The sequence below is a fragment of the Colletotrichum higginsianum genome, chromosome 4 (assembly GCF_001672515.1).
Source record: "Colletotrichum higginsianum IMI 349063 chromosome 4, whole genome shotgun sequence".
Classification (NCBI taxonomy): Eukaryota; Fungi; Ascomycota; class Sordariomycetes; order Glomerellales; family Glomerellaceae; genus Colletotrichum; species Colletotrichum higginsianum.
This window is the reverse complement of record NC_030957.1, coordinates 556,142-570,180: the sequence shown is the minus strand read 5'-3', so window position 1 is coordinate 570,180 and position 14,039 is coordinate 556,142. Positions and strand designations below refer to the sequence as shown.

The 14,039-nt window shown below is 55.5% G+C and overlaps 3 protein-coding genes across 3 annotated transcripts; 2 read left to right on the top strand and 1 right to left on the bottom strand.

The window, feature by feature from the left end:
- Nucleotides 1-3,561: 3,561 nt before the first annotated feature.
- Nucleotides 3,562-5,411, top strand: CH63R_05502 (Lactose permease; the record flags this gene model as incomplete). Its single annotated transcript, XM_018300477.1, has 4 exons — nucleotides 3,562-3,636; nucleotides 3,710-4,308; nucleotides 4,361-5,231; nucleotides 5,298-5,411. 4 exons carry the CDS (start codon nucleotides 3,562-3,564, stop codon nucleotides 5,409-5,411), a joined length of 1,659 nt encoding a protein of 552 aa, XP_018158327.1.
- A 1,519-nt stretch (nucleotides 5,412-6,930) lies between these two features.
- On the top strand, nucleotides 6,931-8,686 carry CH63R_05501 (Serine carboxypeptidase S28; the record flags this gene model as incomplete). The annotated part of the gene is made up of 2 exons (XM_018300476.1): nucleotides 6,931-8,198; nucleotides 8,257-8,686. 2 exons carry the CDS (start codon nucleotides 6,931-6,933, stop codon nucleotides 8,684-8,686), a joined length of 1,698 nt encoding a protein of 565 aa, XP_018158326.1.
- Nucleotides 8,687-8,864: 178 nt separating this feature from the next.
- Nucleotides 8,865-10,766, bottom strand: CH63R_05500 (Choline dehydrogenase; the record flags this gene model as incomplete). Its single annotated transcript, XM_018300475.1, has 2 exons — nucleotides 8,865-10,595; nucleotides 10,665-10,766. 2 exons carry the CDS (start codon nucleotides 10,764-10,766, stop codon nucleotides 8,865-8,867), a joined length of 1,833 nt encoding a protein of 610 aa, XP_018158325.1.
- Between the last annotated feature and the right edge of the window lie 3,273 nt (nucleotides 10,767-14,039).

Here is a 14,039-nt window from a genome sequence, read left to right as displayed (position 1 = left end):
TGGCTGCTCACTTTGCATTTGGAATTCTAGGGTCCGATGCTGTCCAGGCTCACAAGATACTATCGGCTCGACCACGGATCACAAAGACGATGGGTATGAAATTGAGGTTGATCATCCCAATATGGGGTCCCAGCTCCGAAATCTCCAAATCCTTTTTTGAACATGATGTGCTGGGCCATGGTTTGATGTCAACGGCGCATAGTGTCATTACGTGGGATGCAAGGGGGCTACCATGAGCGAGCAGCTGATGCACCTGGGCTTTTCGGGGCAAGGTATTTCAGGCATGAGAACCCACTGAGAGGTCTCGAATCGTGATGTTTGGCTATCAACCGCCATGAGTTTCTTCTCGCCCGAGGCTGCCGTGATGATCGTTGGAGTCCTTCATAGGCCTCGGAACTGGCTGGCCGAGACTGGGCGTCTCGAACTGCCCACCGGCGGCGCAGCATGAGGGGCGGCTTTCGAATCCTTCACCTCTGGATCGGTCAGTAGTTGGCGAGTCCTTTGCTCCCGTGAACAGCCACAACATCAAGTTGACGAAGAGGCCGGGGGATTGCGAGCGGATTGGGCGATTGCAGCGTGGCGTTGGAATGCGGCCCGTTCGAATTAGGGGAGAACCCACTCTAGAGCAGGACACAATGTGTGTGGCTCGAGGTCTAAGGCCGGGGCCCTCCAGTCGACCTCATTGGGTATCAGCTACCTCTTGACCACGATTCTTAGGTGAAAAAGTGACCGTCGAGGTGAGTCGAGACAAGACGAGGGACAGGGGCAAAAGCCATGATGATCTGACCAACTGGCCAGGGAGGGAGAGGCTGGCAACGGGATCCGCGTCGACGGGTCGCGTGTGTGTCCATGTGCCTCGTCGTTGTCGGGCCGCCTGCTCGATCATGATTCCACCACTCTCAGCTGGTTGGCCAACAGGCTGGGAAGAAGAACAGACTGAACAGCCGTGGATCCCAGGAGGACCCACGGCACATGACGGCCGGTCCTATGAGCGGGGAGGATGAGCATCCGTAGGTAGCTCTTCGTAGTTGGCACATGTCTATCCCCGTTCCGCTCGGGAGCGTAATCCAATTTCTCATCCCAAGTCGACGGATTTGTCGAAGGCACGCCCGTCGTCCTTTCGGCATGGCATGGGGGGGGGGGGGAGACAAAAGACGAAGAACCCCGGACTCAACAGGGATGAGTGGGCCAGCGATCGCAGGCGGCCTGGGTTGCCGTATTGAGGACGATTTTTAGCGCGGAGGAAGGCGGCCCGTCTACCAGATAGGAATAGCGTCACGTTGTTGCGGACAGGATTTTGGGGCCCCCATCTGGGATGTGGAACATGGATATTGTCACCGCAGCATGTCGAGGGCCTCTGGTTTCCACTTTAACCTGAGAGAGATGCCAGCTTCAGAAGAGTTGCTAGGAAGGGAAGGGAATACATGTCTCCGTTAGCTTATCATGAAACTTTGCTTGGTGTCGAGCCTCTGCCCAGGCGAGCAAATTACACAGACAAGCGCGGTAATGTCCCCTTGTTTGTGTTTTTTCTTCTTCTTCAAAGGACCCCCCCCAAATGCCTGCTGCTACTACGAGATACCTGACATGTCATACAAACTGCCGGCGTGAGGTGAGTCGCGGACCTTAGTAAGAAACATACATCCCTGCAGAGACAAGGGCAACTGTCAACAATTGAAACTCGGCCGGTCTTCCATGCTGCCCTCAGGCCACATGGAAAGACGGGCCGGGCTGGAGTCGACTCTACCCAGTTGGGGTTGGTGTCTCGCTTCTCCAGATCTGCCCTCTCCAGCTTTTCCCACTTCCCCGTCTCAACGCGCCTCCGGGGCAACCCAGACGCCACCTGAACACCTCTGCACGCCCTGGAATTTCGTGTCTGATTTTGCTGGCATACATCGTAGTGCACCCCGGGTCAGGCGTTTGTGTGAGCAAACCCCCCCCCGGCGGCTGCGAGATCTGGCCAAACGATGATTCGACTTCCCAGCCCTTGGCCGGCGGCTCGACATCAAAGAAGCTATTGCCATGAAGGAGAATATCTCCGATCACGCGCACCGTCGTCACGAGTCGGTTGGCCCTCGCCGCTTCAAGTTCGACGAAACAACACGCGCGACGTGAGGCAAGACGGCCAGCAACTCCATGAGCCCACTCACACACCCTCCCATCCCCAAGATCCAGAATAAAAAACTTTCTTTGGCGCTTCTCCATTTCTCCAGCGCAACTCCATTTGAAGCCAGTCATTGTCAGGAAGCGGTCCGCAAACACACAAACACACACACACACACACACACACCCCTGACATGGCGAGCGGAGCCTGTCGACCCGCTGATCCGGGAGAGGGTAGATGGACGAGACTGCAAAGACCAGCGGCGATGCTTGTCTTTCCCCACCTGGCGGCGTCAATGGAGCTGTATGTACTGGAAGACGAATAGAGTCGAAACTCAATGCGCGTCCTGATCACGCCAAACGCTTACCGGGAGTGTGGTGGTGTAATTTGTCTCGTCAGCCGGCCCGTTTCGTGTATCCTGCTGCCATTCAGCACCCCCAAGTCAGACTGTCTTAAACTGCCCTGACCTAGCGGCCCTATACATGAACGCAACGATGCTGAATGGACCTCAATGTTGGAGAGAGAGAACTGGGAGCGGGGGGGTAGGGGACGCCGCCTTCTACCTGTACCACCATGGGTTCCTCAACGAGCCACCCCGACAAACTTTCATCTCATCCAGATTGATTGCGATGCAGCCATCACTGAATTTAGAGACGATTGTTACCCAGTGTCTGCCAAGTCGTGCCATGCTCTCCAAGGCAACCACGGTCGAAGTCTCGAGAGCGAGTCTTGATGATGGATCGTGGCCTAGACAACCCAGACTCTCGGCTTCGTAGGCGAGAACCGGCGACAGCGCTCCGCCAGATGGCTGTTCTCTACCCGTTCATCGGATGTAGGCGGCGGCCTGGCCCCATGGCCCCAAGTCAAAGTGGCAATCAGCACCTGCAGCTTCTCCTCTCAAGACTCCAACATTACCTTGCAGTGAGGGGACAAGGGGGGGCGACAGGGGTGGGTATGAACGAGGGTGGTGCAACCAACGATCTCTGCCCAGCCAGTACAAGCAAAGTCCCAAGGAGGATTTGTCTAATCCAGGCGCCATTTCAGTCCCATGTGGGAGTGGCCCGTCCTTCCCACCCCCATGCATGGTGGGGTGGTACGCTCGAAACGGCCGAACTAGCTCAATAGGCATCTGGGGTTGGAAGCACCGCGTCTCCTCCATGGGTATGGTTTCTCCTCAGTGCTTACCCCCCCAGTCAAAGTAAGAACTTCCTCCAGGCATTGGGACGAGGCCGAGGAAAATCATAAAACCTCAGCCTGTTCCCGCGATCCCTGGCCTGTTCGTCTCGAGCTCTCCATCCCCTTCCTCATCCCATCCGCCACTCTCTCTCTCTCTCTCTCTCTCTTCCTCTCTACGCACCACAACCTCCATTACTCGTAGCTTCGGGTGGTGGGTTACCGGGAACCTCAAAGCAACGAAAAGGGAATCCGTGTCTCTGGCAAGCGTGCCATTCACCGCAGCCATGACCGAGAAGATCGACCCCGTGGACACGATCCACGCCCGCGAACATGACGACTCCGAGAAGGCAAGTCTCCATGTCCAAAAATGCCGTCCTCATACGTCCCTTCTCTCCGGATTAAGCCCCATCCTAACATGTCGTTTGTCTGCAGAAGGAAGTCGAGACCAAGGTCATCACCGGCTCCGAGGCCTTCAACGAGGCCATGATCAAGGAACCCCCCAGCGCCTGGAGCAAGCCCCAGCTGTACATCTACGCCTTCTCGCTTGTCGGTTTCTTCTGTTCCACCATGAACGGATACGACGGCTCCCTCATCAACAACCTGCTCCAGAACCCCTCCTTCAAGGAACGCTACGGCGCAAAGAACGACGGCATCTGGGCCGGCATCATCGCCTCCATGTACCAGATCGGAGGAGTCGTCGCCCTGCCGTTCGTGGGTCCTGCCATTGATACCTGGGGCCGCCGTGTCGGCATGTTCATCGGCGCCGCCATCGTCATCATCGGAACCTGCGTCCAGGCCACCGCCACCGGCACTGGCCAATTCATGGGCGGCCGTTTCTTCCTTGGTTTCGGTGTCTCGATCGCTGCATCCGCAGGCCCCATGATGGTCATTGAGCTCAACCATCCCGCCTTTAGAGGAGTCGTCGGTGCCATGTACAACACGCTTTGGTTCTCCGGCGCCATCATCGCCTCCGGCGCTGCTCGCGGCGCTCTTGACATCAAGGGAGACGCTAGTTGGCGGCTCATTACCTGGTGAGTCCCTGCTTCATATTCTGCTGTTACAGGAGATACTAAACCCTTGCAGGCTCCAGGCATTGTTCTCTGGTTTGATCTGCCTGTTCTGCCTGTTCTTGCCCGAGTCACCGCGCTGGCTGTTCGTCAACAACAAGAAGGACCAGGCGGCCGCCGTGCTGACCAAGTACCACGGAAACGGCAACCCGGACTCTGCCTGGGTCAAGCTCCAGCTGCACGAGTACGAGGAGCTGCTCAACATGGACGGTGCTGACAAGCGCTGGTGGGATTACCGTGCGCTGTTCCGCAACCGCGCCTCCGTCTACCGTCTCGGCTGCAACGTCTGTATCTCCATCTTCGGTCAGTGGGCAGGCAACGCCGTCCTCTCCTACTTCCTCGGATCTGTTCTCGACACTGCCGGCTACACGCACCCCATCCAGCAGGCCAACATCACCCTCATCAACTCTTGCCAGCAGTTTGCCTTCGCCATCTTCGGTGCGCTCCTTGTCGACAGAGTCGGCCGCCGCCCTCTCCTCCTCTTCTCCTTCACCGCCTGCACGGTCGTCTGGCTCGGAATGACCGTCGCTTCCGGTATCCTCTCCAAGTCCCAGATCGGCGAGACCGACGGCGGTGCTCCCATCTTTAACAACCCAGCCGCCTCCCAGGCCTGCTTGGCCATGATCTTCATCTTCGGCAGCGTCTACTCCGTCGGTATCACCCCTCTCCAGGCTCTCTACCCCGTCGAGGTCCTCTCCTTCGAGATGCGTGCCAAGGGTATGGCCTTCTCCAACTTGGCTGTCAACGCCGCCGGTCTCCTCAACCAGTTCGCCTGGCCCGTTTCCATGGAGCAGATTGCCTGGAAGACCTACATCATCTTCACCATCTGGGACGCCATTCAGACCGTCATCATCTACTTTTACATCCCCGAGACCAAGGGCCACACTGTAAGTTGTTACTCAACCCTTTCGCCCCCTATAACGCATAACACATGCTGACTCTTTTGGACACAGCTCGAGGAGCTCGACCACATCTTCTCCGCCAAGAACCCCGTCAAGGCTTCTACCCAGAAGAAGGCCGTCGCCGTCGACCGCTACGGCGATGTCGTCAACGTCCAGGAGGTCTAAGCGTTCAGCCACTTTTAGCGCGACGATCAAACCACCCGAGCGAGCGAGCGAGTTGTGTCTTTGTTATTATGTCGAGGGAGTACTAAAGATTTAATGCCACGGGGACACGGGAACGACGACGGAGACGTGCTGTCTACTTTTATTTTGCATGACTGAGATGGGTGGCAAGCTTCTTCTGCGGCTGTGGCCGCTGTTAGACTCATCCTTGCTGCACCATCTCATCTTCTATACCAATATACCACACTTTGATGAAGTTGAAAAGTTCTGAATCCGTAGCTTCACGAACCTCAAACGTTCATTGGTCGACCGTGCTGTCTCACCCAATGCTCGTTTGCCTCCAGTGCCGCTTTCTGGCTCGTATGCCGCAGATACTCATGTCTGACACCCCCTTCCTTCGGGTGCATTGTAAATCTCACGACATCCCAGTGTCGCCTCTTATTGGACAGGCACAGGTGAAATCCATTGGGTTGGGCAGGGGGGGCGTCGGCTTTGTGGCGAGCTAGCCGGCGGGAGAAACTGGTGTGCCAGCCAGTGGGAGTTGGACGCCCCGTCAGCCAGCGAAGAGAATGGCGCTGAGGCATCGACCTGGTGGTGGTCAGCCGACTTGCTTTGTGCATGCAGGGAGTGACATTTTTGGAGATGGACAGGTCCAGATCCCGGGGGTGGGCGGGATGGAGGCGGGAGGGGAAGGGAAGACCGGAGAGACGGCATTTGGAACGGTACGTACCCTGGTGCAGTGGAGACTCATTTTACCGTCGCGACCGTGAGAAAGTCGGCCGGGCCGGCGCCGGGTGGGGCCGAACGGGATCGAATGTGGGTCAGAGCTTGTCCGGTCCTCCGTCCTTATGAAGCGGAACACTATCGGGCAAGCAAGCCCGTCAGATGGCCCGCGGACACACAGAAGAGCTACTGATTTGTAATGAGATGACTCGACTTTTTTTGCATGTCACACAGTTGCAAAATTTAATCAATCCGTGTCCAGCAGGTCATTCTGTCAAGCAAAAGGTGATCCGAAGAGCACGGGTAGTCTGCGCATTTACACAAGATGGGTCACTAAATCTGGCGATAAAGATATCATTCTCGAGAATCAGGAAGGGACGTGAGGCTGAAAGTCGTTGCCATTCCTGATCCTTCGTAACGAGCGGCTGACGTATCGCCAATTGATCATCGATGACGTCCGAAAGACGGGGATTTGAGCTTGGCCGGCCCCATCTCGCATACGACTCTGCGCCTTTCAGGAAGGTCGGCTATCGATGTTTACACAATAGGATGGTGATGTCGAACCAAACCCCGAGTTCCGATAAGGTAGGTAACATTCGGGTGTGGAAAGACGCAATCGGAACCCCTGGCCACCCGTACTACCACGCGGCATCCGCGGGGGCGCCACTGGTGATCTGCGGTGTCGCGAAATGGCTCAAATATCGCCTTGTTCGCAGAGCAGCAGCAACTTGCCTACCTGTCCTAACACCGTTCGTCCCAGTTTCGTGTTACACTTTCTCCCCAGGACTGAGTCGTTGTGATGGTTTCGTCTTGGTTGATCATAGGCCTTCTCAGCCTCTCCCGGGTAACGGCCGCCCTGGGACCGCAGCTCGGCTTGCCCGAGATGTGGGAGGACTTCCGCCGCGAATCCGAGCTTGAGGCCGCAGTCCGCACAGCCTCGAAGTCGGCGGCGACCTTCCGACTGGCGGCGAACGACACTGTTCCCGGTGCACCCAATCCGGCGACTCTCTACCAAGCCTACAACCTCTCAGTTCCCGTCGACCACTTCCACAATGAATCCATGTACGCGCCTCACTCGAACGGGACGTTTCCCTTACGGTACTGGTACGACGATCGGTTCTACAAGCCCGGCGGTCCCGTCATCGCCCTCGCCGCCGGTGAGACCAACGGTGCGGGACGCCTGCCTTTCCTGCAAAAGGGCATCGTCGCCATCCTGGCTGAAGCGACCAACGGACTGGGCGTCATCTTGGAGCACCGATACTACGGCAGCAGTTATCCTACCCCGGACTTAAGCACCAAGAATCTGCGGTTTCTAACCACCGATCAAGCATTGGCCGACACCGCATACTTCGCGAAGAACATTGTCTTCCCCGGCAAACTCGCCGAGCTCGACCTGACGGCCCCCGGGACCCCCTGGATCATGTACGGAGGTTCGTACGCCGGCGCCTTCGTCGCCTTCCTCCGCAAAGTATACCCCGAGGTGTTTTGGGGCGCAATCTCATCTTCTGGGGTCACTGCCGCCGTCGTTGACTTCTGGGAGTACTACGAGGCCGCGAGGCTCTACTCCCCGGAGGGATGCGCCGAAACGACGCAAAAGCTGACCCACGTCGTCGACAACATCCTGCTACAGAAGGGCAACACCACAAAAGACGACATCCTGACGCTCAAGACTGCGTTTGGCCTGCCCAACGTCACCGGAGACGTCGACTTCGCCAGCACCATCCGAGGCGGCATTGGAGGCCTGCAAGGCCGCAACTGGGACCCGGCCATCGACAACCGGGCCTTCCTTCGCTACTGCGGTAACATGACATCCGACGAAATCATATGGCCCGCAACGGAGAAACTGGACTCTACTCTTCGCTACCTGCTGACCGCTGGCGGGTACGAGGCCGAGATCGAGGAGTTGGTTCCGCGGTTCAAGAACTACATCGGCTACGTCAACTTCACCAGAGTGTCTTCGTGCCGCCAGACGCAGGACGAGTGCTTCGGGCCCGGGGCGGATGATGTCTACGCCGCCGACGACCTCAACGCGTCTTGGCGCCTCTGGGCCTACCAGTATTGCTCGCAGTAAGCAAAGTCACCAACTACCGTCTCTGCGGGGGAAAACTCTAACGATTGGTCGTAGATGGGGTTACCTCCAGACGGGATCTGGTGTCCCCGAGACCCAGCTCGGGTTGATATCGCGCCTGATCGACATCGACTTCACAACGAGGATCTGCCGCAAGGCCTTCAACATCACGACACCGCCCGACGTCGACGCCATCAACAAGTACGGCGGGTACAACTTCAGCTACCCGCGCGTCGCCATCATCGACGGCGAGGCGGACCCGTGGCGCGCGGCGAGCCCCAACAAGATCGGGCTGGCGAGGCCCGCGTCCACCACGGAGGAGCCGAACCTGGTCATCGCCGGCGGGGCTGTCCACCACTGGGACGAGAACGGCATCTTCAGGAACGAGACGACGGCCGAGCTGCCTCCGACGCCGGTGAAGGAGGCCCAGGGTTTCGAGGTCGAGTTTGTGCGAGCGTGGTTGAAGGAATGGGAGAGGCAGAAATAACTAGAGGGGAAGGGGGGAGGGGTTATGATGGTGGTGAACGCCTGCAGAAACACGAGGCGGGAGAAGAGGCTAGACATTGACAACAATCTTGAGACTTCATGTTACACATTAAACACGTAGATGTCATTAACCCTCAATACAAATGTGATTCGTTCATGACGCAATTTGACCCCTTGTCTCATGTCGTGGCCTCCTGAATGATAATCTCGGCGGCCCTCTCGGCGATGCCGTACACAGCAGTCTGGATATGCGCCGAGATCAGCACCGGCATGATGCTGGCGTCAACGACTCTGAGGTTCGTGGTTCCGTAGACCTTCAGCGAGGGGTCGACAACGCCGTCATCTGCCTTGGGAAGCATAGCGCAAGTTCCGACAGGGTGGTAGATGGACAACGTGGTCTTCAGCGCGAACTCCCTCCACTGCGCATCAGAGGTTGTGTTCAGGCCCGGCTCGTACTCGGAGACCCACGTCGATCTCAGGGGCTCCGTCAAGGCAACCTGGCGGCACTTTTTGATGGCCTGGATGGCGGCGTGCAGGTCGTACTCGTGGGAGAGGTACTTGGGGTCGATCAGGGGCGGCCCGAGAGGGTTGGCGGGGTTGATGTGGACGTTGCCCCGGCTCAGGGGGTGCATCACGGCTGCAATGAGGGTGAAGTAGTCCTTGCCGTACCCTGCACTCCCCGAGGTCGGGTAACCCTTCACCCCGGTGTATCCGTCGCTGAACAAGATCTCGAGCTGAGGGACACTGGTGTCGTTGAGCCACTCGAGCTTCTTTCGCTCCACGGGGTGGCTGGAGGCGCCGACGGCGTCGCGGGCGAGGGCGATGAGGTCCGCTTCGCCTTCGTCCCCGAGAGCCTGGTTCCAGTTCGTGAAGGTGTATCCGCTGCCGGAGTATCCGTACATGGACGTCTTGCCCTCCCACCAGAGCCGAAGCTGCTCGGCCGCGTAGGCAGTGTCGTACTTGAGACGGTCGTAGCCGGTGAAGTTCTCCTTCAGCTCGTACGAGCTTTGGATGCGGACATGGTCCTGGAGGTTCTCGCCCACGCCGGGGAGATCGACGAGCTGCTCGATTCCGGCCGCAGACAGGACGTCGGCCTTTCCGATACCCGAGTTTTCCAGGATGGCTGGGCTTAGCAGGCTGCCGCCGGAGACAATGACCTCGCGGCGGGCAAGCAAGACTCTTCCATTCAAGAGCGTAACGCCCGTGGCGCGTCGATTGCCACCCTCCGGAGCAGGTTCGAGGTTAACTTTGGCAACTTTGGACTCGGTCAGGACGTAATGGTTCGTGCTGGCCAGAGGCAGATACGAATTGGCGCTGTAGGATCGGTTGTAGTGGGTCGGTTCGATGCTGTTTGGCGAATAAAGAACGCCGAGAACGTTACCGTTCAGGGATTCCAGGTTCGTCTCGATCCCGAGACTGTTCATGACCGGAAACAGAGGGGCCTGGTGCTCGGGGATGAGACGGTTGATCAGTGCCTTGATGGGCCCCGAATCACCGACTCCTTCGCTTCCGGTGTAGTACTCTGTGTTCGCCGAGGTGAAGTTCTCCGACTTGATCATGGCATCGCGCATGGAGTTCCAGTTCCAGCCCGGGTTGCCCAGCTCCTCCCAGCCATCGTATTCGTGAGCCGACGCGCGGTCGTAGGAGAAGAGGTTCAGCGCAGAGCTGCCGCCCAGGACGTGGCCTCTCGTCTGGGTCCAGACGCGCCCGTTGGAACCCGCTTGGGGGACGGTCGTCAGGTTCCAGTCGTAAGCAGAGCCAAACGTCGAGCCTCTGCGGCCGGGTATCTCGATGCGCTCGTCCCCGAGGCCTGCCGGGCCAGCTTCGATGACAAGTACCGTTGCATTCGGCAGCCCCTGGCTGAGGCGGGTCGACAGAGCCAGGCCAGCGGTGCCACCGCCAACGACGATCTGTCGTGTGATTAGCTTTGGTCTAGACGCGTTTGGATCATGAACATGGAGGGCAAAAACCAGACCTACATAGTCGTAAGTCTTGGCACAGAGCCGGCTGCTGGGCGCTCCTGACGCCGTCGCCGCGAGCAGGGACGCGGCCAGGATGACAGGCAACATGATGATGACCATGGCCGATCGACGGATCTGTGCGCCCGTTGTTAGCGAGATGGGATCTCGACCGTCACGACTCACGCGACCTCGCCGTCCGTTCGAGCCCGCGCGGGTAGGGCTGGGACAGGAGACATACTTTTTGCTAGGTGGTGGTCACGGACGTCGCGGGAAGAGTATCGTCGACGACGATCAGGAGGCCAGACACGAACTTGGGGTGCCCTTGACTCAGTTGCAACACGAGGGTGTCTAGACGGTGAACAGTCAGCCCTCGCACCGGATCAAGGTTCCGTCGACCCTTTTATATGAAAAGGCCCGGGGTGCCCATGACGACTGGATGCGCCATTTCATTTGCCAACGGCAATGATAATTGGCCTATTGGACGCGTTCGATCCATGAGAAGGCAAGGGCACGACGGATAACAGGCTGAGAGATCACGGCACCGAGAAGGATTAGGCCAGCCGGTTGGGGAGGGGGAAAACTCCATACGGACCAAGGTCTGGGTTCCTGTTCTGCCCGAAGCAAGTTGGGGAAAAAGTTGAGGTTCCATCGTTCATTGACCCCGGTCAGTCTTTGGTGCTACCGGGACGCTTGAGCATCATCTTACACACGTTCGTATGGCCCCATGAGCCATCGGGGCTGTCCTCCCGGACGTTGGGGGCAAGGATCCGGCAGTTTACAGTGGGGGGCCAAAAGTCTGGAATCACCCCACCAACACCAGCCTCCTGCATTTTCACTACATGACTTTAACTGGCAAGAAAATAGCTAATTTTTTGTTTTATATGGTAAAACTATAGTTAAAATAAAGCCTTGAGTTTGCTGGTTAGTATTGAGTATACTATCCCTGTGCTCGAATAACAGCCTTAAGGCGCTGAGGTAATGACTCTATTAACGCCCTTATCCTCTCCTGAGGGATAGCATTCCACACTGCCTGCAATTACTCCTTAAATTTCCTAATATCTAACTTACTCTTCCTTAAGTTGAATGCTTCTAGGTATAGCCTTTGTAGGTTATCCTTTATTATACGCTAGTAATACTTAATTAGGTTTAGATCTAGTAAGTAAGGAGGCTAGTTAATTTAGGAGATACCCTAAGATAATATCTACTTAATAGTCTTTACTGCATTGTATATAGGTGCATTATTATGTATAAAATAATGCATTTTATCCCTATAAGGTATATACTTATTCTTAAAGTATAAGATAACGTACGTGCATAGTGAGCTGCGCATCATAGTGAGCTGCGCACGTCCACTGCCTTTCTACCTCTTAAACCTTTACACCTACTTTCCTCCACGTACGAACATGACTTCTTCTTCTAAAGAAAGCCGTATTATCCTTGCCCTCCAAGCTATCCAAAAAGACCCAAAAATGTCTGTACGAAGAGCTGCCTCCACCTTTGAGGTTCCTGAATTAACCCTTCGCACGCGACGCGCTGGTGTACTCCCACGAGCCGAGACGCGACCAAAATCAATGAAGATGACTATAACTGAAGAGGAGGTGATTCTTGAACGAGTTATTGACCTAATTGATCGAGGGTTCCCTCTGCGACAAGAAGACGTACGAGAAATGGCCGACTAACTCCTAAACGCGCGCGACGGGACGCGTACGGGACCCCGATGGGCAGAGAACTTCGTACGACGCGTCCCCCAATTGAAAATGCGATTTCGACGTCGAATCGACTATCAGAGGGCCTTAGCTGAGGATCCTACAATTATACAAGGCTGGTTTGCACTCGTGCGAAACACAATTGCAAAGTACGGAATACTTGATGACGATATCTACAATTTTGATGAGACTGGGTTCCTGATGGGAATGCTGTTGCATGCAAAGGTTGTTACAACGTCTGACTGTAAGGGAAGGCCTCGTACGAAGCAGCCTGGCAATCGGGAATGGGTTTCTGTCATTCAGGGTGTGTGTGCAGATGGCTGGGCGATGCCTCCGTACGTTATTGTGAAGGGCAAATATCACCTCCTCTCCTGGTACACCAACGGCCAATTCCCAGCCACATGGCGCATCCATCCAAGCGAAAATGGATGGACGACAAATGATATTGGCCTAGATTGGCTACAGCACTTTAATTAGTGCACAAGGACTCGTACGAAGGGCTCTTATCGCCTCTTGATCCTTGATGGTCACAACAGCCATAAATCGACCGACTTTGACGAATACTGCAAGGAACAAAGCATTATTGCTCTCTGCATGCCTCCCCATTCATCGCACGAGCTCCAGCCTCTTGATGTTGGGTGCTTTAGCCCGTTAAAGCACTCGTACAGCAAGGAAATCGAGAAGATGATGCGGATGCAGATTTCGCATATTACTAAGGATGACTTCTTTCCTGCCTTTAAAGCAGCATTCTTTGCCTCAATGGGCGAAAACAACGTACGAGCTGGTTTTAGACAGGCAGGCCTTGTACCTTTTAACCCTGAAGTGGTTCTTTCTCGCTTGGATTTCAAGCCAAAGACGCCAACACCATCAAACTCACGGCCAAGCAGCCGAGGCTCCTGGGACGCAAAGACACCAACCACAGCACTAGAGGGCGTACGAAGTGCTTCCTCTCTTAAAAAGAAGATCCAAGCACATCAAGGTAGCTCACCAACACCAATGTACGAAGTAATTGACTTCCAGGCCAGAGGTATTAGCAAGTTAGCCCATAGGCTTGCTATTGTTGAGGCTGAGAACCGTAAGCTTCGTACGGGGATAGAGGTACTAAGTAAGCGCCGGAGGGCAAAAAAAACACGACTACGTCTTGGAGGGTCACTTAATACTGCTGAAGCAGAGGCACTACAAGTAGAAAAGGGTGGTGTTGATGCTGGAGGAGAGAATAACCCTCAGAAGGAGGGTCGTACGGAAGGTGCTGAACCACGCGCGCGACGATGTGGCAATTGCGGAAAGTCTGGACATAACGCACGAACCTGTGAAGTAGTTTGGGATAGTGATGAAGAAGAGGGTGATAAGTAGTTTTAATTGATTTCGTACGTTGTAGTTGAATTAACTTATATAAGAGGTAGAAAGGCAGTAGACGTGCGCAGCTCACTATGATGCGCAGCTCACTATGCACGTACGTTATAGCTATTTAAGCTGTATTCTTGCCTTTAGGTAGTCCTATCTCTTATTAAGAAGATAAGGTTACTCTAGCCTTCTATCTATACTATTGCCTATACTATAATAGAAATATTTGCCTTAATGTAACTTATTAGGTTAATAAATTATTTATTCTAGTATTTATACTGTAATCTAAATACTTATACTAAGGGTAATAAGGTATTATTCTAGTAGGAGCTCTTATTAGAGA